We start from the raw sequence: 26,675 nt of genomic DNA, 5'->3' as shown, positions 1-26,675 counted from the left end.
TTACCCTGCGTACTGTACATCCTGACCTACGTATAGGCCGTGTACATAAGACCACTGAGTAAGGTTAGGACACTAACTTCTCCGCGAAAGACGAAGCATGGCTGTCTACCTGAATTACAGGTATTGCTCATCCGTACCTCTCGGCGGCACGTGTTCAAGGAAAGGTGCACCGCGTGCAGCACTAAGGGGGTTGGGGTGTCTTTTTTTATTATATCTGTAGAAACATGACATGACAACGAGTATCAACAGAACGGCAGTCATTGACAAGACAGCTGGCATAAAAAGAATGTTTACTGGGTCTGCGGGCGGATATATTCTCCCACGGAGGTTAAGTGAAATATTATTCGTCAAATGATAAACTCACGACCCCTATTCAAGTCTTCCGCTCTTTTATGGCCCGTATAGTCTGCCAGAAAAGCAACCGCAGGCACAGTATGCGCGTTAGCTTGTCTTAAGCCGAAAGCGTTGGATCTCTCTGTTTCAATGCCGCGTTATTAGGTTCAATGCCGCGTTATTATCATAATTGTTATTGGACCAATGCGGTGTTTTGCATGAATCAAACTTGTCTTTTGTCTACATGGCCTCTTTAATTCTTAAGCATTATAGGAAGGGATGCTACCCTCGGAAAATAGGGCGCCCGTTCATAAAGTAACGACGCGTCCATAGAGTAAAGGCTCTACGTCCTTCATGTTTTGATGTGGCTTCTTGTATTCCCTGACCAAAAATGTATTACCAGGAATGTACGCGCATAAAGGTGAATCCGACTTTTATAGGTCTTGTCGTATAGCAGGAAAAGCCACTATACTATCTAAATGGGCGTTCTCACATATATGTTCAGAATTACAGCTGCTGATAAAAACGATGCCCTTAAGAGTTAAAAACAGTGTCGAAGATAGGACAGTTAGAAGCAGAACAATAGCAAAAGATAAAGAAAAGGTACCGCAGAAAGTCCCTTGGTAGTAAATCTGCGACGTGAGAAATTGTAGGAGGACTGTGCTTAAGTGCGACGGATGCGGCCGAAATGCTGACACTATCCGAGAGTTCTTCATAAAAGTTTACTTGAGATGTTTAATCTGTTGCTGTGGCTCTTGTTGTTTGTAAATTCCCATCGAGGCTTCCAGAGCCGATGTCAGATTTTCGCGTAGTTTGTCTTCTTCTAGACTTCATTATTCCGTGGTAGTGGAAATGAAATCAAAACGGAGTTGCACTCATACCGGTAAGTTAGGGCGCAAAACACTGCAAACGCAAGAACTCTCCTTAAACGACCCTGTGCCATACTCCGAAAGCAGCCGGAACTTCCCGAGCGGTTGTAAGCATACAGTATGCACGATTCTACGCGTTGCGCTAAGCGCCAGTCGGAGAGCATTCGCCTAGTCTCACCCCTTATTCCATTTCGCCCGTGTATTTCGGAGTATGTACAGACACATCCACACGTGGATTTACTCCGACAGCTGCCGTAATCCGTTTCCAGAATATCGAGCTTCGGCAAAGCGGCTTATTATGCGTGACTTCATCTGCACGTATGTATGTGCGCGCACTGATACGCCGGCCGTCGCGTGAACCTCAGGAACTCTTATTTTATTATTTTTCCCTCTCTCTTCCGGTTCAGCCGAGAATCGAATTTGTAAGCTACGCTGTGGCGGCCGTGCCTCGCCGAGTGCTTCCTTCTCCGCTATCCAACCCTTGCCAGGAGTACACTTCTCCATGTCTATGAGGATGAGTCGTGCAGCAACCAGCTGTAGGGAAATTTTTGCGAAGAGGGTATTCTGTTTTTTTTTTTTTTTTTTTTTTGGTGGGCTCTTCTGAGAAGCAAATATAAATATTAATGGATATCAAGATTCTACATCGAGAGACTTCTTCTGGTAATTCACCCGTGTGTGCCTGCCTTTTTGAGAAATTTCTGATTCGGCCCTTTGCCTGCCGTCACGGTCTTGTTCATGTTCATTTTCCGCCGGCATTCTTGCTTTCTCGCGAAAAAATGCGAACGACATGAGCGCCAAACACGCGCAGTTTAATAAACGAAGGCTCCGCCGAACCACAAGTGCTTTAAAGGGCTTGGTCTGCACCTTTTACGTCTTTACAGTTTGAAAGGTCCCCGATACTCTGCAGAAATTTCTATGGGCTTTATTATTGCCCGGCTAATTAATACTTCTACACGTGGCTTGGTCTTGTGAAAACACCCAAGTAATCACGAGATACGATTACGTCAAACTGTTTATATCCAAATAGTTATTAAAAGGCTATCTCTCAGCTTTTTTTTTTTTTCGACCATTCAGCTTGAGTCGTTTTTCCATCTTCAAAACTTCGTGACGGTGTTAATGTTCCCGCACGTGCAGCACAGAGGTTAATTACTGTTACGTGGCACAGAGAAATATGTTTACATGATGTCCGAAATATTTGCAATATGAAATAATGGTATCATTAGTGACTAAAACAAAACTATGATTATGTTCAGTTTTATTTATTGAATAAAATAGTTGGTTGACGTTGGGGTTGGAAAACGTCAGGAAATTGCCGTTCACTTGCTTTTTCAGGATATTTTTTTTAAATAAATAGGCTTTAGTTGGAAGGCACCATCGCTAAAAGCTGTAACTACCGTTATAATTCGCGTATCTTGAAGCACACCATAATACATTTTCCCATTAAGACCACTGTTTAATCCCACATAATTTTATCGAAACTCCTACCGCAAATAGCAATCGGAGTTGCAGAACGAGTAGCGTGACTACGGCGCTTCGACAGCCATGTTGACAACTGCAAAAGGTTAGGTAAAATGGTTGTAAAAGGGGTTTGAATGCGGATTTGGTTACAAAAAAAAAACAGATTGCATTATGTTTATTCGCCTGAATAAAATCGTAACTTTACCAAGTCTTTGCTGCCTGCGCATTTTTACCCTTAACTCTGTCAAAATCGCAGTCCGAAAACAGTAGCTATTATCTATCTCGCACCCATTTGGTCACAATAACGATATATGGCAGCGGTCCGCAATGCCCAGCTTATATCTTCTCGCATTATGTCGCCGGCGCGAAGCGGCTTTTGTATTTTCTTAGCGTGTCCTGCTACGATGAGGCGGGCCCCTTTTCGATTTTGTGACATTAAAAACAAACACATTTTGCGCACACGAATTTGTCCGGACAGGGCCAGCCAATAACTTTTTCCGAATCCCCAGCTTAGTTTTCCATTCTTTTGCTTATTCGCATTCCTGCTTGACATCAAACTTGGCTTGAAACCTGCGAAACAGACTCCGACATAGACTGGAAGTGACATTCGTGTCAGGGTCTTACCTGCGTAAAAAAAAATTTCGCGCAATTATGACGTTCCAGGAACAGACAAGTCATTTTTGCTATTGCTTGGGAAAGCGATAACTTTTTTTTTTTTTTTTCAGAAGCAACACTCCCACAAACACAAACAAACATTTATTCGATTGAAACGAAGGAAACCCATTAGCAGGAATCTCCTGCTCTGTTATATTAAACACAGCGGGAACCCAGACAGCAGGGGAAAAAAAAGGGACAGCTTAATGTTTCAGGTTCCAGATTCACGCAGAGCCCGGCTTCCTGCATGTGCTTGAGCCGCCAGTGTGTCGACTGGGAAGCCACGACAAATCGAAACCTTTCCGACTGAGTAGCGGAGTAACGGCTGCAAACGAATTGCATTCCATCGCCCCAGCTGTCAACTTTTCCCGGCCTTCCGCTGCGGGCATTAGCGGCGAGAAACGGGGGCAAGAGGAAGAAGCCGTGATTGCATCATTTCCCCTAAGCACTTCCAATCGAGCGTCGGTCGGCAAAAATAAAGACCACGCCGTTATTTCCGTTTTCGCTCCATGACTGTCATTTTGAGAAACGTCGCGCGTTCCCTCTTCTTATGCTCGGTTATTGCTGCCGCTGGCTCCATCTCTCGATACGTCTTCGGGCTCTTTATTTGCAGGGAATCGGGCTCCTCTTTTTTTTTTTTTCTTTTTTTCTCGCGATGGGCGGAATAACGAAGTTTTACCTCGCTGATTACGCTGCCGATTTTGCAGTCTTGTACGGTCATTTATCTCGGGCCTGAGCTTCTGCATCGTAGTGAAAAGCAACGAAGCCCCTGACTGTCGTATATAGCCCATGGTTTAGGTGAAACGTATTTATAGTTCATTTCGCGGTGAACTCTAAAGTAAAAGCGAATTTGCTGAACTTTGTGTAGTTTATAATTAAACTGTCAACGTTACAAATGATCCTCTTGTATAACCCCCTATGAAGTTTGACAGTTATATTTTACTTTACTATCCTAAAATGTAATGTTGGGTAACACAACATCAAAATCGTTATGAAAAAAAAGTGCCTATACATGACCTACGGTTCCTGGTTTTTAATCAACATTTCTACATTTTTTTTTCACCTCTTTTATGCATAGAAGCAGGTTTTACCAGGAACAGGAATATCTAAACATGCACATAAGCACCGGAACAAATATCAAATTTTGTCTGTCCGTGCTCCGGTCCTTCACTTACCTGCCCGGCACAGATAATCGATCTTGACAGATACGATAAATCGCGCACACAGAAGCTCTGATACTGATCCGCGTACGTATCTTACATATATACACACCGAGAAAGCACAAGCCACAGGGATTACATATACCGATCTTTATCCTTCCTTCTTCATCACCACTATCCGTCCTTTCCAACAATTTCACTTCCGTCAGGATTTTTTTAACCCTTGTTAAGCGCGCTGAACAAACGTCCTGCGCAGACTGCACATGAAGTGTACTCGGAATATGTGCCGCCGCAAAAACACATACGAGAAGAAACACTCTCAACCACCTTTTCAATCTTCACTTATACTGATCGGAGATAGCGGTGCACCCGTCCATGCTCTCGCCCAGCGTAAGCTGCACAGCGGGTGAACTGTAAAGCCAGAAATGTTTTAGGCCTTCACGTAGGCTACACGCCAACTCACAAAGCTAGAAAGTAAATGAACAACGCACCCACCAACAGTGCAGCCAAGATAGACGGCGCGAGTTGTGCTTGCAGTACTAACGCCGTCATTATAGTAGAGCTTTGGTCTCCCTTAAGGTTACTTCTTCTCCTCCTGTCCATCCGTGCTTCGGTCTTCTCTATGTCCTTCCTGCAACCCACCCATAGCACTAATTTTCCGAAGCCGAAGCTACAGCTGTGCTTACGATACGTATTATAATGGAAGGGTATACAGAATGATTGAAATCACCACTAATTATTCAACGTGCGTCAAAACCTCGTACATGCAGGTATTTATGTACCTCGCCTGCATCAGAAATGAATCCTCCGCGCTCCGAGAAACGACCCGGGATCTTGTGTGTAGCGTAACGCAACAACGTAGACTCTCTTGAACTGTTCCTGTGAAGGTGACCACGAAGAGAACGACAATCGTGCGTATGTAGTTATCTTCATCTCGCTATTTTGTACACTATAGCTTCAATTGTCCGTGACTCCCTATAGCCTCTAAACCCGTGCTTGTGGAGTTGGAAGTTTGCGGCTATGTTGCGCAACACAATTTCGACCTCATCGTTGACTAGTTCTCGGCGGCGGTGCATTGTTTGGGGGCGAAATCGGGCCGCTATCTGACGCCAAAGTAGTGCAGTATTGCTTCTTCCGAACAAATCGTTTAGGATAGTATTGGAGACCTTGCCGCCCCTAAGCAAGATGGCGAAAAAAAAAACGCAGTGGGAGTGCAGCCTGGACCGCGCTCGAAGTAGCAGGAAAAAATAACAGGCGGAACCCTTCCTTCCCTCTTATGCGCCTGCCTTTCTCTCTTCGCCCAGGTAAACATTAGTATAATTCTGCTCTTGCGACCTCGGGAACAGTCTCGTAAGGACGGTAGTTTTGGCAATGTAGCCTTCCAGGCGTTGATGCGAGGAGGTGAAGGAGGTGGGTCTTTCTCGAAACGCGTCCGCCGCTGTATGTAATAGGGTTGCCGCCGTGCTTTGTAAGCCTGGTTATCTCAACGCATCTCGGGGTTGCAACGTGTGTCGAGTTTGTAGAAGCAATTACACCGGTCCACCTCAAGAAGACAATAATGGTCTCTATCAACGCATGCCTACGACACCATTGCCCGTTTGGACAACCATCAATAGGGGCTTTTCAATGCGTTATCACTGTGGACGATCATCGGATGTCAAGGAATGTATTCAGAAATTTGGCCGCCTTGCCTTTGTCGCTAATTTCAAAGGTCTTTGGTAATTCTCCCCAGGTGTATTTAATGTTGTAGATTAGTAATGCGAAAGCAATAAATGGCTGGCCCCTTAAACGAAAAAGCCACCGACCGGCGCTTGTGGCAGAAAAACGGTTGCTAAACTCACACGACTATGGCCGACATAGCAACCAGAATAAAACCAAAGTTTAAAAAATAAAATTAGGTTAGTTTTGTTCCGGATGGAAAACGAGCCCATAGCTTGCGAAATGTGAATCGAGCACGCATTCCCTATGCCGCTATTCAGAATTGTTTCCACGGGTGCTATCCGTGAGGTGGCAGAGATATAGGCGGAATGCCTGACAAAGCCTCTGCCCCCCCTACAGTTCAGCGTAGAAGGTAATGCAGAAAACGTATGGTCTAGAGAAAGGTGGGTCTAGAGAATGCGCCGTGTCCTCTGGCTTAGAAATGTGTGTTAGAGACTCAAATATAGCAGCGAAAAAAAATGAAGAAATGGACGGAAACGATACGACAAGGACTGCGCTGAACTTTCAACTGATTTAATTATGAATTAAACGCAACTATATACATGCATGCTGTCCAACCAGAGGCCTTCATCTGCGCATGCGTCGAAATGTCCTCTCTCTTTCTGAGAGCGTGATGAAAGCCACGCTGACACACGCCTCCTCAAGTGTTGAAAGTTGTTCCAATTCTATGATTTCGCCTGCATTCCATTTTAATTCTACTTTGCCTAGTCGTAGCTATACATATTGCTGTGTTGTATTCCGGACCCTGCGCCATTCTTTGTGCTGCTGCCTACGATGGATGTATGACCGAGCGGAATACTGCTTGTTGTGACTGGATAGATGTAGAGGTCCGGGCTCCAATTTAACGTCCCAGGACGTCTGCGCCCGAGGCTGGCCTATGGCACCCGGGGCCGGCCAACGCAGCACATCCAACAGCCCCACCCACCGCGGCCAAGCCCGGCTCAGTCCAGATTTTCCCAGTAGATAGTTGCTACCCATTCAAGCCCGGCTTTCAAGTATTACGAGCTGCCCGTTGCTATGGTGTAGGTCGCAGCCTGTGCTACAAGAAATTACCTGCCCCACGGATAAAGAGGTGCTCTGCAGCACCAGGAGTACACGCACGGCAGTGTTCACCAGTCGCTGACCCCGTTACAAGTAGGGCTTGCAGCGCTGTACGTGGACGACTGCACTTTTATGACAGCTTGACAAGATGAAAAAGTAACCATCTCGATAATGAGCAGCATGTGGGCAGCACATACTTCTTGGCACCTTATCATATGACCACAAGTTATGTTTTGTCATTGCTCACGTTTCGCCAGATCCGGCGGCGCGCAGTTCAAAGTGTATCGACACCCCGGAGTCATAATGGACCGTCAACTAAGGCAGATGCTCGAGCTTAGCCCCCAGCCCAGCTAAGTAGCCTGGGGTTGTGTTGCTGGGTGCTTCGGTGCGGACATAACGGTACACGGGCATTTCGGTGCGCGGATATTTCGGTGCAACATCGTTTGAAAACTCCGCTATCATTCAATCGTTGCTGATGTTCGCTGAATATTTTGTTGCGTATACTTAAAGCTTCCTTCGTATCAATTTTTCTTCACTTAACCTTATCTTTTTAATAAGGCAACGCTCAGTGGCCACAAAAACTCGGCAAACGAAGGCATAAATCTTCGTTTGGAGAATGATCGCTTAGTGAACATAGGAAGCTCACTTGAAAGAAGGCATGAGTGGTTATCGTGATTTGGTGCTGTGTAGCTCCGGTTTTTTTTTTTTTGGTCGTGGGAAAAACTATCTCGTGATTCCCTGGCCTTCTACGGGAATGTTCACTGCAGTCAAGAACATTCGGTTAGAAAAAATGAGGAAAAGTTCACTTTGCTTGCGTGTCAGGAGATTGGAAACGTGAACAGAGACCCGGGCTCTAGCTGCTAATCTTTATTCACCGGACTGCATTGTCACAATAATTTTCTGCATAGGATGAACATCTAATCACACGCTTTCAAAGTTCTTGTGTGCTAAAATTCATGCTCCCGTTTACTTCAAAACCTGCAGCGTCTAAGCGCGCGCGGGCTTTCGTTCGTTCGTGCGCATGTGTACCTGTGCGTGTTCGCGTGTTACTGCCATGACAAATTACAAATTTTTTCCACACATGTCTTTTTGCACCGAATTAGAAAATTTTGTTTCGGCGAGTCGTTCTTCTCATTTGCCACTAAGTACAGAAGATTGTGGACACTTTAAACCCTGCCTTTAGCTGCTATCAGCGCTAACTTGCTCTCTTTTTTTTTTTTCTCTCATCAGAAAAAGAATGCTTGTAAGGCTCGCGAATCATTCACACCTTTCTACAATACCGCGATATTTTCTTTTACAAAATACGAACACCGCGAATAAGAGGAACGAAAAAAGATGCCAAGAGTACGGGAGAGTCGATGGAGGGCCAGTGCTCTTCCGCACGGTTGAGAGAAATTCAGTCGGCGGTGTCCCTTTACGGTCACTATTGCGACTGTTTCCTTCCCCCTCGCTCTCAAGATGGATCCAGAGGCGCACGTAATGGTACAACGCCATCTTGGCTTTGTCTGGCGCATGCTATCTCTCGCCGGGTGGAGCGAGCCGAAATGGAAAGCACTTAGGGCGCTCCTGCGGCGCCTGCCTGCAGCTCCTCCCCCCCGGCTGGAGCGTGGGCACCGCACACACAAAGGGAGCGAAGAGTTGAGCGAAATAGCTGCGTCTCGTCGCCAGGCGGAGGCTCTCCAAGGGGGAGGAGAAGGGAGCGAGCCACTGCAGCTCCCGGGCTTCCTTAGCGAGTCGACAGAGGAGTATCAGGGCGCGCCACGGCAGCTGCTGCGCCGCCGGCAGCGTACAATAGACTGGGCGGATATGGCAAGCGGAGGATGCCTTGTCTTGGCCCGATTTCAACGGATGGACCAGCGCTCGCTGCGTCCCGTCCCGTTCGGACCCCGGGCCGGTTTGGGCTCGGCCGCACCCTCCTTCGACGGAAACAAAAGGAGCCAAGCGAACCCCACGCCAGCCTGCCGTTATCGGCTGCAGGGGATGATATGCGTCTGCTTGCTGCCTCTTCCGGCGCCGCGCAGTTGCTCGATTCCTCCGAGGAGCTTGCTCGCCGCACACGCTCACTGCTGGGTTCTATCACGGCGTCCCCGATGAGATGATTGCAAGGGCATGGGGAGCAGGCTTTATTGTCTGACCAGAGAAGGCGACAATGCAGCACGTAGAGTTTCCGCAATATTTTTTTCCCGGTGAAAACAACGTTAAATTTAGGGTTCCACTGCGAGCGTATTTTTGAATCCAAGCTTTTATCAGGGCCTGATTAATCTGCCGCAGTTTCGTATCAGACTCAGGAACGTAAGAACGGTAGGAATTCTCTCTGGGTGCCTATCCTATAGAAGTGCCCCTTCTGGTTTATTTAACCTTGTAAAAGGCTACTAAATGACACACTTTTTCTTTCATTAGATAGCCATTGATGTAGAGGCTTCGCACTAAGGTATCAGAATTGCAACTTGTGGTATGAAACATAGTGCGTTACCCCATAAGCACTTTCAGTGAGTGCTAGTGCATTTTCGGCTTCTTCCTTTTTTCCGCTTGATTTTTTAAATGCAGAGCATTTCAGTAACTCACGATGTCACCCGCGTTGACGTCCGTAGTCGTAGTCCGCACCCCTCCCCCTACACTATGTAAAAAAAAATGCTATCCGGCGCCTGGTTTCGATCCCTCGACCCTGCTGGCGGAACGCAATGTACATGGTGCTCTACCCATTGCACCACAAAGCCGACACAGAATGGCAGGCTACGAACGCGCCTTATATCCTTGACTCATTCAAATTACTGCTGACGAGCGCTCTCTCGTCAGCAGTTGCCACAAGTGCAACAACATTAACGTAACGCAAACTACTTAACGTCGTGCGCCCCCGGAAATGCTCTGCATTTGATCGTGCCCCTCGCGAGGGGGATGTTTCACTGCGTCGCCATGCGAACAGTTTGCCACGCTTTTGTTTCAGTTCCGTATCTCCCCGCCGCGGCCGTGGAGAGAAGGCGGCCGGCCGCGACTCTCGCCACCGCGGCGCTGCGGTTGCGAGTTGCGCTAGGAAAGCGAGCGTCGTCTGCTAGCGGGAGCGGAACGCGTTCCGCTCGGCATCTCCGGTCTTCTTACCTTTCATCGTTTGCCTGTGGAGGCGAGGACGCGCGTCTGGCAGATAGAATTGGTCACTGGCGGGGAACATTGTCGAATACGGGATCCGGGGATTTCGGTGTCGGACATTTACGTGCAGGACGTTTCGGTGCGGACATTTCTGTGCACGGACATTTCTTAGTTTCGAACACCCTAATTTGTAGATTTACACCCTTCTGGGAAAAAGGGTGTTGAAATATTTTAAACGAATAAAATTTTGTCGGTTTCACTTTTCAGATATTTACTGAGGTAACAACCTATTGCACTACAAGGTATGGTTACGAAAATGGCCAATCACAATTATTATTATCATTATGATTTTTTTGATAATGCGAAAGAGCCTGTGAACTTGTCAAAGGGGCAGGTAGTCGCAGTACCTCACCACCGCCTCGCGTACAGATGCCAGGAGGGATCGACGCTGGGGTCCGCTCATTAACCACTACAGGTCTGGCGTTTTCCCAGCATGGAAGAGAGTGGGTGTTACGTGCGCGTGGCACGAAGTGATGACCAGGCCCGCAACAGAAAATCTGCGGTCTTCCTCTTTTCGGGGACAGTAGCCATGCTAAAGGGACATGTGGGGCGTTACAGTAGGTAGGTCACGTCCTAGTGACTACTTGGGGCAGTACTGTTCTAGATCGATGTCTCAGCAGCAAGACCTCCTTCAAGTTACAAAGACCAAAGGGTCAGTTGGGTTCGCGCAGTGAAAGCAGAGCGAGGATGCCTGGCGAGAGCTCTAATTTTACGGAAGTAGTAGTCGCACCAACAGCAGCTGTGTGCGTGGCCACGAGGGATTGGTCTGATGGCAACCATGGCGGTCGCTGTGCGTGCTGGAAACATATCCGGGCAAGCGTGCCCACTTGGCAAGAGGCTCAGGATACGGGCGACGAGACATAAAATGCGTGCCACTACCGTACGGCCTTTATAGAAATGGAGCGTTAGTGTCGGCGTAGGCGCCTTAAGACAATTCCGAATGACTTTGCTGCGTAAATAGGGGCGGAGGAGGCAGTATTGTCTATTGAGCTCAAGTTTAGTTTGTCAAAGCTTCGCAGTGTTGATGATGAGAATTGTCATCACGTCTATTATGTTAGGCCTCGTTTTCCTCGACAGTACCCGTTAAGCTAAGTTTCTGTCGTGAGCCAACGAGTACAAATCGAAATCCTAACACAAGTACCTCTGTAACGCTGCCTTACTGGCCTGAAACACCGAAAGTGGTATCTTATGAGCAGCTAAACAATGTCATCAAACATCGTTTTTCATTGATCTTACTTGGATGCACTAGACATAAATCCGAACTGCTTGTGTGAAAAACATGCCTTGCTTGCTTTCTACGTCAACCCGCGGCAGAAAAACATCTTACGAAGAACTTGAATCGAAACCCAGTCGGGTTCCCATGAAAAGTCTATCTTTCATCATCTTTTCGCTCGTTAGGATGCACCGAATCAACGTAAATAGAAGCTTCGCAGCGTTTCGTGAGCGATTTTCTTTCTCGTTTTTGTTTTTGTGCTACCATGCAGGTAACATCATCAGCATCATCAACAGCCTATTTAGGTCCACTGCAGGACGAATGCCTCTCCCACTGACCTCCACCCGCTCCTGTCCTGCGCTGCCCGAGTCCATTCTTTGCCTCCGAATTTCCTCATTTCGTCCCTCCATCGAGTTAATGGCCTTCCCCTTCTTCTAATCCCATCTCTCGGTATCATTATGCTACCCTCGTGGTCCACCTGTTGGTATTTATTTTGAAAATATTGGAAGCTTTTACGTTGTTTTAAAACTTTGGCTCCTTCTCCTCCCTCTGAAGAGGTATACAGGTTTCGTACAATACGAGGATGCCTGGAGATGTTTGAAAAACTTGATATTTTCATTAAGGTGTACGTGAGTACTATCACTAGTCTTGAGGAAGGGGAATAGGGGTGGTGAAGCTTCTTTATTATTGTCTTGTTTTTCTTCGCTTTCTATTTTAAATTTTTAATGTATTTTGCTTCTTTTTCTTTTTATACCTATTCTGTTTCTGTGTATTCGTGGTGCATTTTTTTAATACTCCAGTTTCTGCGCTGCTTGAGCTCATAACTTAGCCACGACTTCGATTCCAACGGACGTGCCTGGCGTCGTTTAAGCGGGTCACGTGAACTGCGCGCCTCTGTCAGCCGCTCCCCAGCGCAGTCAACGTCGTTGCTATTTGGCGCGACAGTTTGAGAGAAGTGCGGCCGCTTCTGAATCATTTGCTTTGGAGGACAGTGCTGTCCTTGGTGTAGAGCTGGCTTTGCCGCGCAGCGTTTTTTCGTGGTACGACGTATTCGCTACTGACCACCTCGAAACATCGTAGCTGCTGTAGCTGCGCTGTAAAATTCACACGTATAGCCAAATGGCTGCAGTCTCCGCGGTTAATTGTGCCGGATTATACAATGGTGGGATCGACAAGACCCCGCTCCTGTAGACCAACTTGATGTTTGGAAACTTCACGCATTCATCGCCGGAATGCATAGTTTTGAAGCCTTCATTACATCTATATGGCAGCGTTGCCACACAGACACCCGCGCCGTGCGACGTGAAGTGTACTTTAGAAATGATGAGCGGGATAATATTTGCACTCATTTCATCGATCGTGGGTGACGTCGGTGTGGATTAAGATGAGGGATGGAAACTTGGTACTGGTAATCTCACTCTTCTGAACGCATGTGCAGCGGGATCGTTTTTCCGTACCCCACGTGCCATGTGCCCGGGCTACCCAATGACATCCCCCTCAAGGTGTACGGGCGGAGAGGGACGTGTAAAAGTTCACCTCGTGTAAACACAGCAGGCGCAAAGGTTGAACGCAGTCGACAAACTAGATGCTTATGGCCGCAAAGCCTGTCTTGGCTCGTGTCGAACCTGCAGTGTCCTCTGATAATGCTCAAATCGAATGCCCATTTCAGTGCCTCGTCAATGAAGCCACTAACTTCTCGTCTGTATCGCAACCGCTGGACGGATTGGTGGTGCAGTTCCGATTTATCGCAAGTGATGGTGCCTCCAAACAAGCGCACCTGATGACGTTACGAAATTCTTTATGAATCCAGCCCCGTGGGTGTAACAAAGAACGTTGATTTTCGCCGTTAGATAGCTAGTTGAGTCAGCAAATGATTCTGTGATGGCGATTAGCTTCACTCAAACACGGCGCAATACTGATTAGGGGCTAAAAACGTGGAGTAAAGAACCAACTTAGAAATATTTTTGACCACATTTGCGTTGTCAGAGGTACGCCGCACAAGCCCTCCACAATATTATGGAATAATTTTTCCACGGCGAGGGCAGACTTCGCCGTTATGAGTCGGGTAATTAATTTTGTTGCAGTGATTTGCTCTTCCTCCTGAATAATGACGGAAGCAAAAACATAGCAGGCGAAGACCTATAAATAATCCTGGAGGGGAAAGAGGACAAGAAGAAAAACAAAGTATACATGCTGGAGCAGCAATTTGCTTCGTGCTCCTCCTCGTGTCGCTAACTCCATAATGGGGGCTGCTCCTTTGCCTTTCACAATTTATAGGCTTTCCACCAAAGAGCCGCTCTGTGTGCACGCCACGTAAAAGGGTGTCGAGGCCCAGATAAGCGCCGTAAAGAGAGCGAGTGCTCGTAAACACGGAAGAATCGGCCCTCGACGCCAGCCATGCATTTTTGACACGCGTTGATAACGGCCGTGCGCTTCCACTTTTGCTGCTCGATACACCGAGGGAGAAGCTTTGCCCGCGGGCTTGTCTCCCGCATGCAAAATAAAAAAAAATCCGGCACCCACTTGAAGGGTAAAATATAAAATCCGGTCATTTGAAGGCCCTGCGTAGCAGCTCATAACGGCAAGCAAACGCCAAGGGAAAGCGTGTTTGTACGTCATACACGGCACTTACATATTTATGGCAACGATTCGGCACCGACGTATGCGCGCCTTCCTGATCCTTTCCATCTTCATCGTTTTTACCCAATTTCTGCCACTAATGCATTCTTTACTGTGCTCTCACTGGAGCTTTCTGATTTTGCCTTTCACTCCTGCGTTCATGAGGTTGCGCCGTACGCCGCAAGCTGCTTGGGGAAAATCCCGGGGACAGACGGATGCCCCTGCGCAGGGCGGCGGGATGGGGGCCGCCACTGCAGTCCTATCACGTCTTTCGACAGCCGCACGGCGCAGAGCACGTGAGACGCGCCGATAGTGATAACGATTAGAATTCCTCGTGTAGCTCTGTTTCTAGCCAGGATCCCATGCACGCCACGATGTTGGCAACTCTCTCCCCCCTCCCCTATCTGAAAATGAGAAGGGACGGGTGTTACCTTCGGCATAGCACAAAGGAGAAAAAAAGAGGGTGGTGGCAACTGCGCGCCCAGCTCTCTTTTTCAAATTGCACGTGTGGCCGGGTCTGGTCTACCAGGTCGCGCCGGCAGCGTGCCAGTGCTCGGGATCCTCGGATATAAGATACAGCGCGGACAGATCGACAGAAGCCTTGCGGAGGAGCACGGCGGGAGTTTTCACGGAATTCACAAAGAAGAACCGCTCCTTTGATCGCCCCCCTGAGCACGTCTCTAGACGGGACTCGTGCTTTGAATAGGCAACGAGATTTCTTCGCCGAAGGCGGCGTTAAGAGCTCCGCTGTTTTGAAGGAGACCATCGAGGGAAAGGAAAGGAGGAGACACTCGGTGCGCCGTTCGATCCTTTTCTTCCTGTCGCCTGTGTACGCGGCTGACCTCTCTTTTACAGAATTTTCTTTCCTAACCTATATTGCATCCGTATTTCAGTTTTCTTCCCCTCCCTTTACGCTGCTGGATTGGAGGCTTCGGAAACAAGAAGCGCATTTGAGGGCGTTCTCGAGAGTCTGTTTGTGATCAAAGAGGAGTGACGCAGCCTCTTCAGCGCTCGTAATGGAACCCTTAATTCTCATCGCTCAAGCGGCCCTCCTATGCAGTTGCCCTATGAAGAATAGGAAAGTTTCGATGCTTATCAATTGACCTTAAAAATAGAACTTCCGTCGCGGTTGTAATTTCTTTAAGTCAGGGCCTCTGGGGAAAAAGAGGTGAGAAGGCATTAACGGAAAATTGAAAGTCGAGTTTTCTGGTTGAGTTTACCGATGGCAGGAGCACAGCTATTCTTACATAGTTGGGACGAATCCTTGTTCAAGGAAGAGAAAAAGAGTTGCTCATGTTTCCATGTTTCCTCCTCAGAGAGATGTGACGGCAAAATACGGTGGGGCCCCTTGGCATACAAAACTGCTCGCTCGAGCGCGCGACGCAGCTTGCAGTGGGGCTTGCTGTTTTTGGGCCTCGTCATCTGAATACAAATGACTTCCAAAATCCGCTCTGCGCGTCGTTTCGCGCTGTTTTGAAGACAACGACGCTTCGCTACCTCCCAAGCGAGCGGCGCATTTAATGGGTGTTTTGTCAACCCGACGACTCCGACCGTGTTTCAAGCTGGCGACCATAAACGTTGCTGGCGACACCGCCTCCGCCGCAGCGCGGTCTCCTGGGCCTCTGACACGTGAGGAGCGGATGCGCTCGCGGTGACTCAGCACGATTGGTAGTCTCCTCCTCTCCCATATGCGCCTCACGTGGCTCCCTTCGACGAACACCGTGCGATGCCCGGCGACAAACCCAGAACTAACAGCCTCGAGAACCGCATTTGGACCCGTGAAAGTGTATTTTGCCATTAAAACACTTCAGAAAACAACTTCGTACCTTGCTGCTAAGACTTCTGAAGGACGTCGAATTTAGCGTTTAAACTTTACGCTTAAACTTTAAACTTGTAGTACGTGCCGGCTCCATGGCCATGATCACAAGCAGTTAGGCACACGCGACCAGCCGCTCGATTCCTTGTTTTAACACGAAAGTGTTTTATTCCTGGATACACCAAGATTTCACTGGCGTCATGTCTGTCACGGAAATGACGCCAGTACAACGAAGCAAGCGGCCTGTAAAGGGTGCACCCCTGCACACAGGGTCTTCTCGCGAGGAAGCAACCTTTAATACTAAAGAGTACGTTATACTTAGGTTTGTTCGTTTTCGGGTTTTATATTTCAACACGACAGTGTTTTATGCCGGGATACACCAATATTTCACTGACGTCATATCCGTCACGCAAATGACGCCAGTAGACCTTTGACGAAGCGACCCGCCAGCAAGACGTCGCTCGCCAAGCACACCCACAAGACAGCCGCCGACCCGCAAATCATGCTCAGCTGCAGATTTCCCTGCACATTTCACTTTCGTGTTTTGATTAGTTGATTGGAGGATTTAACGCGCCGACGCAACACAGACGATGAGGCGCGCCGTAGTGGAGGGCTCCGGATTAATTTTGACCACCTGGAGATCTTTAACGTGCGACGAAATCTCGTACACACGGGCGTTTTTGCTTTTCACCTCCATCAGAAAAGCGGCCGCCGCGGCCGGGTATCGAACCCGCGACCTCGTGCTCAGCAGCGCAACGCCTTAGCCACTGAGCCACCGCGGAGGGTTCACTCTTGTGTTTTACCGATTCCTATAGCAGAGGAATCAACCACAGTTTTTTTAAGTATTTCAGAGCACAATTAACAGCCACTGGGTGCTTTAAACTATTTAAACCAAAAGAAAATTGTTAAACTATTTTAAACCAAAAGAAGAGACTTTGGCGGTGCACTTTAAAGTTAGGGAAGAAACGCCTATGTCCAAATAATCCCAGATTATCAAGCCTATACCGAGCAACATTGACCCACAATTTCACACCCAAAACGAGGGTGCGTAGATAGAATTGGCCGTCCGAAAAACCCCCTCAGGAAGCATCGGGAGACCTTGTTCGCAAAACTAACTCAGTGTAACTTTTCCCTTCCGACACTTATGCTTAAACAAAATGCTGAAAGAAGAACAAAACTTATGCCGAAAGGGCGCCTTATCGTGAAGTTATCGGACCGAAACGTAGGTTATACTTAAGGAAGAAAAAAGTGACGCGCAAAATTGAATTGATGATTTTTTTTTTTTGCTACTGCTGTTACTGTGTGCATGGATATGGGGGAAAAAATTCGTACAGTGGTCTGGCTACTTCGGAAAAAGAGGTTGCACTTCCGAGGTCTAACATTATTTTAAAGCCCGGGTTGCTTTTATTTTAAGAGAGAGAAAGAGAATAAATATTTATTTATAGAGCAGAGGCTGATGTTATGGGCTTCGCCCCGTGGATCGCTGGGATTCTTTTGCTTCGATTGAAATCTCCTCACTCCTGTATTGCAAACAAACTGCAGAAAAACATTATTACGGAACTACAGCTGTCTTCTCTTACGTACATTTCTAAGTAGGGCTGTTTGTTAAAGGAAATAGACAGAAATGCTTAAATTTATGGCGTGTGTTGAAAATTTGAAAGGGAAACAGAAGAGACTGAAGAAGGTCCTTTCAAGTACAAGAGAAAGCCTAATTTTCGCATTAGGCTAACTACACTCATCTATCCTGACAAACGTCGCACGGTCTACAACATTACTTTAGGAGGTTGTGCTTTATTGACAGCAATCATTTGGCCCCGCTAGACGTTCGCCCATGTGTGTGAATAAAAGTAGTGTGCCAACCCCAGACCACAGCCGAGGCACTTTTACACAGCACCGAATCAATCCATTATTCTAAAAATGATATACAGTAAAATAATAAACAGTCGAAACTGTTTTTTGCCGCGCATTTACCTTCCATATGTGATACGTATTTATCCCCCTTTATCTCCAACACTTTTTCGGGGGACCATGGATACCTCGATATGCTGGCTAAGAGGACACAAGGCAAAGTCCGCTGCATGCAGCTGATAAGGTCTTTCTTCGAACCCTTAGCTCTAACTACGCGCCGGAAGCGGTCGTGAACGGCAAATTCATACGGAGTACGCTCTGTTCGAGGATGATGTTCTCGTTACCAGAATTCTGTCCGACGCCTACATCGTTTAGATAGCTGCGGACGACGGCTGATCATGCGGGCGACGAGGAGCTTCGAAAAGTGACTACAATGATATAAACAAGAAACAAGCTACGCCTGCTTCGCAACAAAGTATAATGTAGCCGTGGCAACTTACGATTGATGCGATGCATTGAGAAGCTCGTCAACGCCTATCTGGACGAAATGCAAACTCCAAAGAGGCGAGCATCACGCAGTTCTTTATGCCGCAATAATAAAAATTCAGTTTTCCTGCGAATTATTTTGCCTCCATCACGAAAGGCTCCGCTGTGCAGTGCAGCATTTCCTACCAGCACTATAGCTCTTATATCAGTGACCTGTTCACAAGTTTTCGGCATTTTGTTTGACTCGAAACTCCACTTATCTCGAAATTTTCAACGGATGTTACGACTTCGAGATAACGAGAGATTACTGCATGTGCATTTTCTATGTAAAAGCCAAAAGATAACCCCACACGACTGTCATCAAGTTTACCGCTCAAACTTTGTCGTTCTGTAAATATGTTACCTGAGGCGTGTGCCTCGAGCTATCGCACCCGTTGTTTTAATTCTGTTGCACTAAGACCCCTCTTCCGCATTTCGCCGATGTTTCCTCGTCTGTTTGGCCCTCTGCGCCGCACGTTTGAGCAATGAGAAGGCGCGCGTACGCGGTACTGTAGAAAAATTCGTAATATTACTGGCGTATTCTACAAAAAAAGAAAGATGAAAACGGACGCTTTATCGCTCCCTTCAGTACGGAGATCTTATTCCTGCTCCTGCTCTCTGAGGGTAATTATAGCGCTAGTTGTTTCGGTGTAATGCCCGTCGTATTCGTGCATCTAGCACTGGTTGGTTAATTATAAAGTCTGAAATCAGACAAACAAAACCAGACAGTTAATCTGACAATATTGTGGCTTCGCTAGTGCGCTCTAGCTTCTTGATGAATAACTGCAGTCTACTGGCATTTTGGTTAATGCAACCAACCTTGTTTTTACTGGCAAGTCGCTATTCGTTTGTGCATTTTAAGCAGCATTATCTGCTTGAAATGTACCTTGCCTGAGACCTGATTGGACCTTAGGCGGCGTCATGCATGAGAACCTAATTCTGGCTGGCGCATTGATTCGCGATTCCGGTTGCAGGCTTCAGCCCCCAAAATACATAGCTCGGGTGAGGAAACTGTCAAACACAATTTTGTCTTATGATTAAACATCCTTCTAAAAAAATCACGCCATATCCACGGAATGAATGATGATAAGTGGGGCGAAGCTCGAGAGGGGGAGATCATCGGTAACCGTAACTCTCCCGTGAAAGTTCGCCCATTACATCATTAAGAAAGACGTAAGACTGTGTGCGTACATTGTACAAATCAACTTTTATTTTCGGAGTCAATGCTCCCAGGCCCAGACCTGGTGAAAGACCCCGCGCCATCGAGGACTACCCCGCACCTCCACCACAATTTGTCACGTAGGATGGGACACAACGGTAAAGAAAGAACTTTTATTTAGGGCGAACTTGTGCCCGAACAAGACGAGAGGAAACGAGCAAAGGTCCTTGCGTCTCGTTCGATCTCCGAGAACGACTGCCTGCGTTCGTGGCGTGATCTCTTGCGTGATCTCCCCCTCGCAGTGCACGTGCGCTCGCGCCTCCGTTGGCGAACACAGACAAGTTCGCGCTCCCGGTGCCGAGTTTGCGCTGCCGGTTGCAGCCGGTTCTTGCGCGTGCAATGCGGCCCACTTTGCGACATCTCCGAAAGCATGCGGCGGTCACGTACCACGAGACACAAGGGATGGACAGACCCATGGCTTTAGGAGCTTCGCCCCTAAAACGAAAAGAATTAATTATACGCAAAAAGGCAACTATAAAACATCTAGCATCCCTTCCTAAAGAAAGCTGAGAGAAGCGCGAAAACGACGATTTTTTGCGCACTATACAACACATTTACGAACAACCAAAATATATACCGATACGTGATTTATGAGAGACATACTCCTCATATGATACTCCTCATAATGAGAGATATACTCCTCATTTTGAGAGATATACTTCTCCTTCATGATCGATGCATGTATTCTCTTATTCAGTACCGTTCCTTTGTCGCGATTTTAATTGTCCGTTTAAACGCAATAGAAGATCGGTTTCACGCATGTAGAGTCAGTCGTCTTAGCGGGTGATTTTCATGTAATTTGTTTTGGGATTATGGGATACTTTTGGTAACAGAGGAGTTAGAGCGGTTTTCTGTAATCATACTCCCTTCGTAGATGGTCATGCTTGCTTTCAGAACAGAAAATGTGGAGAAGCCAGCTTACAAAAACTAAGCTACAACGATATTTTAAAAGTTGGCTTCACCTCTAAGCACCAATGTATTGCTTTGAAGACACTACCTTTAGGGGCAATCGAAGTCGTCTTTGATCAAAATAGGGAGGCCCTAGTACCTCTTTTTTATTTTTTATGAGAGCTTTTCGGACGGCCAACCAGTCTATTGGGGAATTCGTTGGATTTTTGGCAGGATGCCATTGGTCCCACCGAGGAAGTTTTCGCTTTAAAAGAAATCCAGTGTCCTTCCGCTCTGTGAAGAGGGATGACCAACGAAGCTGTCGTGCCGAGCCTCAACGTGAGCGACAATATTCTTTTACCGGGGCGCAGCCCAGGAAGTGAACAAAACAATACACGTTTGTTTGCCATTCGCGATTGAGCGTACTTCGTAGTTATTGTTTGACATGTGCGATTGAGCATACTTCCTAGCTAATTACATAAATGAAACTTGGACGGACTAGAGTTATATTTCAGCGGACAAGCACGGGCTGTCCGTTTCCCTTGACAGCAGACGGGAATTCCCGAAAATTTACAACTTCACTGTGAAGTATGCATCTCTGAAACGTAAATAAAATTTCGCGTAATGGTAGAGCCGTCTTGACGGGTATTTCATATAATTGATTTTTGGATAGTTTCAATAAAACAGGAGTTATAGCCGTTTTCTACAATCATACTCCATCCGTAGGCGGACGTCCTTCACTGTACAACACACAATGAGGAGAGAGAGAGAGAGAGAGAAAAAAAAAGAATGTGGAAAAGCCAGCTTACTCTTAATTAAAGGCCAATAAAAGTCGTCTTCAGCTCTAAGCACAAATTCATTGCTGAGAAGACATCTCTTCAAGGGCAATGTAAGCCGTGTTACATCAAAATATGGAGACCGTGGGATGTCTTTACTAATTTTTATGACTTTTCCTTACGCCGAAGCTGTGGCGCACAGTTTTACAATTCCAGGGGTTTGAGTTGGCGCCGTAAAATGGCGCTACGCTCGCGAGGTATTCTTGTCTACAAGTAGGAGACGGTCTGGTGGATCCTAGACACATACAGTTGCGCTGTAAAACTGAGTTTGATTAGGTGGGGGAGGGGAAAGGGGGGGGGGGGGGCTGGGGGTTTTGGCAGCAGTTCGCACAGGGCGTCGAATGAGGTAAGGCCGGCCCTGCTTACCAGTATAAGCGCACCAACGAGAGGCGCACTGCGTACCATTTCTGCTTTGGGCCATCCGTCTGTGTACCTTTGCGTATTGTTCATCTTCTAATGAGCTACCTAATTCCGAGCTTAGGGAGGCTGCCTTGTGAGCAAAGCCTCCGTTGCTGCTGCCGCTCTTGGGCTCACGAGTGCGCGCGTGATGGCTTTTGCAGACGGTCGCGGCCGGCATGCTGCAGCCCTGGTGCAAGCGGCGGCCCAGCCCGTGGCCTGCGTCTCCGTGCAGTCCCGGAGGCCGGGCTCCCCCGCGGGTGGCGCACGCCGTCCTGGTGGCTGCGGCCGCGTGCTCAGCGTACGCTTCGTCGCTAGCAGCGGGTCTCGTCTTCGACGACCTGGCTGCTGTCAAGGCCAACAGGGATCTCAGGCCCAGCACACCCGTCGCCAGCATCTTCTTCAACGACTTCTGGGGCACGCCGCTCAGGAAGGTGCGCCTCTTGTTTGCTGCATACCCTGTACGCATTGCGTGCGCCCAGGTGCAACGTCGCCGTAAGCGGTGCGGATAGTGTGGCAGGCCTCTCGAAATTTGCGGTCACGTCCTGACGCTTCGTCATCATCGGTGACACGCACCGTGCAGGAGCACCGCATGCGTCGAATCATCGAGGCGTTTCTTTCTATGTGGTCGCTTTGCTTTGGCCTGCCAACGAACAACTTCCACACTGTAATACCCATCCCTACTTCCGAGTGCAGCATGAGAGTATAAGGACAAAAGCGAGGAAACATGCCACATAAGGTCGTGGTGTGTTTCCTCGCCTCCTTTCTGTCATTTTTCCATTGCCTGCTTTACCATCGTGGGTCATTCACTCTAGTCTGAACTTCAGTGTGCTAAATGTAAGTTTGCGGCACCTTCTCCCCGCACATGTGGTGAGCAAAATAATTGCCATGGGTGACTTTTAAAACGACTAAAAGCACTGATGGGTAGACGTTGTGACTGATAACACTCACGCGATTATCCTCAACTGAGTTAAATGTATCCCTCCTTTACCTGTCATTGTGTGTGCAAAATTTTATGCCAATATAGAATGCCATACGCGCGTAGATGTGATCCAATAGACGTAGTCCGCAGTGTGAAGGATTTAAAGCACTGCAATGACATTTCTCTGTCCTGCTGGTTGTACGAATATTCGTTTGGACGAAACGCTGAATGTTTGGTGTTTTATCCTCCATTCATACTGCGGTATAGCAAGGCGTGCTTTAACTTCGAGGGATCATCTACAGTGACCGTGACTAGTCTTTCAGGGACGACTTGACATGCGCAGTGAATTTTGGGTCCTTAATTCCTGAATGTGCGCAGTGATACCGGTTCAGCCATGGTCACGGTTGCAGCAACACAATCGCATAGTTAGAACACCCTAATAATACCGAATTTGCCGGTCTTAGCTGGCGTTTACAGTGGTTCATGTGTGCTCTCTTAAAATTCTGGGAGTTCAACGCTCCGAATTTAAGCACGGACTGTGAAGCGCACCATTGTGAGAGGCTTCCGATTATTTAGAATTATTTAGACCGCCTGGGGATCTTCAACGTCCGCCGATGTCCCGACACACGGGCGCTTTCGTTTTTTGCCTCCATCAGAAGAACGGCCACCGCGGCCTGGATAAAGCCTGCGCCATTGGGCTCGGCTGCACGGCGTCTTAGCCAATGAGTCGCAGCGGCGGGTCAAGTGTTCTCTGTTATACAATCGGGCGCGTTGTTCCCGGCTCAACGGCAGGTAATATTAGGAGAGGCGCGGGCTCATCGCAATAAAACTCATGAAGAATAAAAACGAGGCAGAAGCGTAGAAGTGCAGTTATCTGGCACGTGGCTAGCGATATCGAAAACGGGTCAGATGAAAAAAATCGGGAAGCTTCAAGAATGGCCCGGGGTCTGAACGGGAGGGGCGCTGGGAATGGGAGAGGCTCTGCAGGGAACGCAATGTGCATCAACCATGCACGATGGCGCTTCGCCGTACTACATTCAATTCCAGCGCTCGTGCATGATGTATCACTCCGCTGCCTAGCACACCCTCCCGAAGAAAGTTGGCTCCAGCAAAGGAACGCGGCGCCTCTATGCATTTTTAATGAGACGCATCGCTCCCGCCTCGCTGTTTCCTCTGTTGCCCCATCACTCCTTGGGCCCTCTCTACTGCTTGCCTTCAGCCCTCCCATTTTTCTTTTGAGCAGCGGGCCCTTTTTGCAAAGCCGAGGCGGAGCATCTGTCTCGCCTGTTGTTTTTGGCTCGCTTTACTCCCTAGTTTAGTCTCTTGACTCGCGGTTTTCTAGTACCCTCAAGTGGCGATAGCGGCCCGGCATGCTTGCCCAGCGGGCTGGGAGTCGTATGTACTCGGCCGCTGGCCAGCTAATGTAAGAAGACTGCCCGGAAAGCCCGCGTGCATTAGCTTCACCCGGGGAACTTGTTACGTGGCTGAGTTTCCGCTCGAGGTTTCGTGAAAAGCCGTAGAATGTTCCCGCGCGTGTTTCAGGTGTTTCCACCGCATTTTTTTTTTCGGCTTGGAGGCAAAAACGCCTCCAAGCAAAAACGCCCGAGTCCATTGCTGCTGGAGTTTTTAAAGGTAGTCTAAACGGCATTCCCTGTAGAGGCGTGTGTTCTTGCCTTCACCTTGTTTCTTCATAGGTGGGAGCGAAACCATTTCGGTAGCCGAACAACGTGCCGGTAGCCCCAGCATAGTGTAATTGGATATACTGCGAGGTCGGACTTAAAGACACTGATTAGAGCAATGCGTTGTCAAAAGTGCCATCATCTGTTTAGTGTGAAATTATTGGGCGCAAAATGCTACCGATGGGTACACGCGAATGTACGCAACTATTTACTCGGACGTTCTTCGTGTCGTGCTCAGTCCTCACACACGCTTTGCAGCAAACCCCACTTTCTCTCGGAAGCTTTGTAGCTCTCACACAAATGTAGGTGTCTTTGGAAAAATCAGAGTTGTTGGCCGCTGGGGAGACTGCATCATTACGCCGAGTTTTATTTACTGCTCATAATTATTTCATTTCATTTCGTTTCACTTTTTACTCTCAATGCCGTTCAGTTGTTACAGAGAAGAGGGGGGTAATCAGGAGAAAAAAACATAGCCATAGCACACATCAGGCTGGGGAAGAGAACAAAAATTACAATGAATTAACAAAATCGTAAACTGCCGACTTGAAGGTAACAGGCTCGGTGATGCGGACGATGGAAGCGGGAAGGCTGTTCCAGGGCACGCTGGTTTTTGGAACAAAACAGTCATGATAATGTTTAGTTCTGCACAATGGTAAACCAAATTTGAAGTTGTGATCAATGCGAGAAGATACATAAGTGGGGTCAGCAAAACGCGACTGTTTAAGAATTTGATTTGTGTGATGAATTTTGTGAAATGTACACAAGCTCGAAACGATGCGTCATGTAGAGAGGTTATCAAGATTTAACTGTTTTTTTTTTCATTTCTGTTACACTTGTCAGGCACTCGTGGTTTGATAATATGAACCTAGCAGCACAGTTTTGCAGTGACTCTGGAGTTGAGGTAAGCGATTTAGTACCGGGGTCCCAGACGGATGAGGAATATTCGACTTTCTTTCGAACGAGTGTCTTGTATAATATTGCCGCGAACCATGCATTGGGTTTGTTTATTTATGTTTTGTATTTTCCAACCGGCTGCGCCAAGCTGTGTTATCTGTGTTATCCGTGGGCCAAGTGAACCGCGTGTCCCAGTATTTATTTTTTATACCGCACGTGTTATCTGCTTTGATAGGGAGAGTGTTTCGGACTAACGTCACCAACCTAGATTATTCTTCTTTGATCTACAGTGTTCTGGATGTAATTCGACGGTTAGAGAAGTGCTCGCGCCGAGAGATAAAAGCCCGCACAGCAGACGCCGCGGTATTCGATTCGCTGACGCTCGCCTGCGCCCGTCACTTCGTTGACTGCTGCTTCGCCGCCTCTGTATTCTTTGAGTTGTTAGGGGAGCACAAGTTCGTTCCAATAAACTTATTTTTTCCTTCGAGACAACTGCATCATCCTTCGCTTCGTGACAATATTAATTTCAACTATGTCGGAGCAATAAAAAAGTTGCAACGAATAAAGCCAAGCGTGTGATTGGCGCTGTTAGAAATGTATTTCCCATGCGTTTCCCAATGGAGGTTTTTGGTACTATGGACTCCAAGATACTTATAGGTAGTAATATCAGTTAAAGGTGATCCATTGAGTAATAAGTGGGAGGATTGGTGGAGTTAATTGCTCGCGAAACTCTCATGAACGTACATTTGTCAAAGTTTAATTTCATACGCTATGTTTCGCACCACTTCGAAATGTTATTAAGATCAATTTGAAGACTCGCGGTATCAGATAGGTTAGAGATTTCTCTGTAAATAACGCAATCATCAGCGAGTAACCTTATAGACGAGTTAACAGTATCAAGAAGATCATTAATGTATTTTAAGAATAGGGGAGGGCCTAACACCGACTCTTGCGGAACACCGATGTCACCGGGCAAGGGTTGGAGTCATGGTTGTTAACGGAAACATTCTGACTACGATATAGTAAGAAACACTCAATCCACTTGATTTCATTAATGTCCAGATTGAGCTTACTGAGTCTGAAGAGAAGTAGTTGATGATGCACAGTGTCAAATGCCTTGGTAAAATCAATGAAAATACAATCGATTACGGATGACCGATCCAAGGCAGAAAATAAGTCGTTAGTGAAAACCAATAATTGAGATTCACATAAATTATGCTTGTAGAAACCGTGCTGGGGTTTAATAAAGTATGAATTAGACTCCGGAAAATTAATCAAGCTGGTATAACTTGTGTTCTAGAAGCTGACAGGGGATTGACTTTAAGGAAATTGGCGTGTAATTGGTTGGGGAATTTAAGTCACCAGATTTGGCATTGGAAACATTTCGCCCACCCTCCAGTCGTGTGGTACCGTGGCTGTCTGCAAAGATTGGGAAAAAAAAA

At 47.4% G+C, this 26,675-nt stretch overlaps 1 protein-coding gene across 3 annotated transcripts in view; it reads left to right on the top strand.

The window, feature by feature from the left end:
* The window catches only part of LOC144155477 (protein O-mannosyl-transferase Tmtc3-like), a 431,255-nt gene that overhangs the window by 332,264 nt on the left and 72,316 nt on the right, over nt 1-26,675 (top strand). For all 3 annotated transcript variants that reach the window (XM_077686941.1, XM_077686942.1, XM_077686943.1), the window contains one exon: nt 21,903-22,172. In XM_077686941.1, the coding sequence (XP_077543067.1) occupies nt 21,918-22,172 (255 nt within the window). In that variant the 5' untranslated portion in view covers nt 21,903-21,917. The remainder of the gene's footprint in view (nt 1-21,902; nt 22,173-26,675) is intronic.

Source organism: Haemaphysalis longicornis, unplaced genomic scaffold (assembly GCF_048455015.1).
Source record: "Haemaphysalis longicornis isolate Haplotype H1 unplaced genomic scaffold, Haemaphysalis longicornis Haplotype H1 scaffold_1, whole genome shotgun sequence".
NCBI classification, from domain to species: Eukaryota; Metazoa; Arthropoda; class Arachnida; order Ixodida; family Ixodidae; genus Haemaphysalis; species Haemaphysalis longicornis.
Note: the sequence above shows the minus strand (reverse complement) of the source record. Positions and strands in the feature narration are given on the sequence as shown.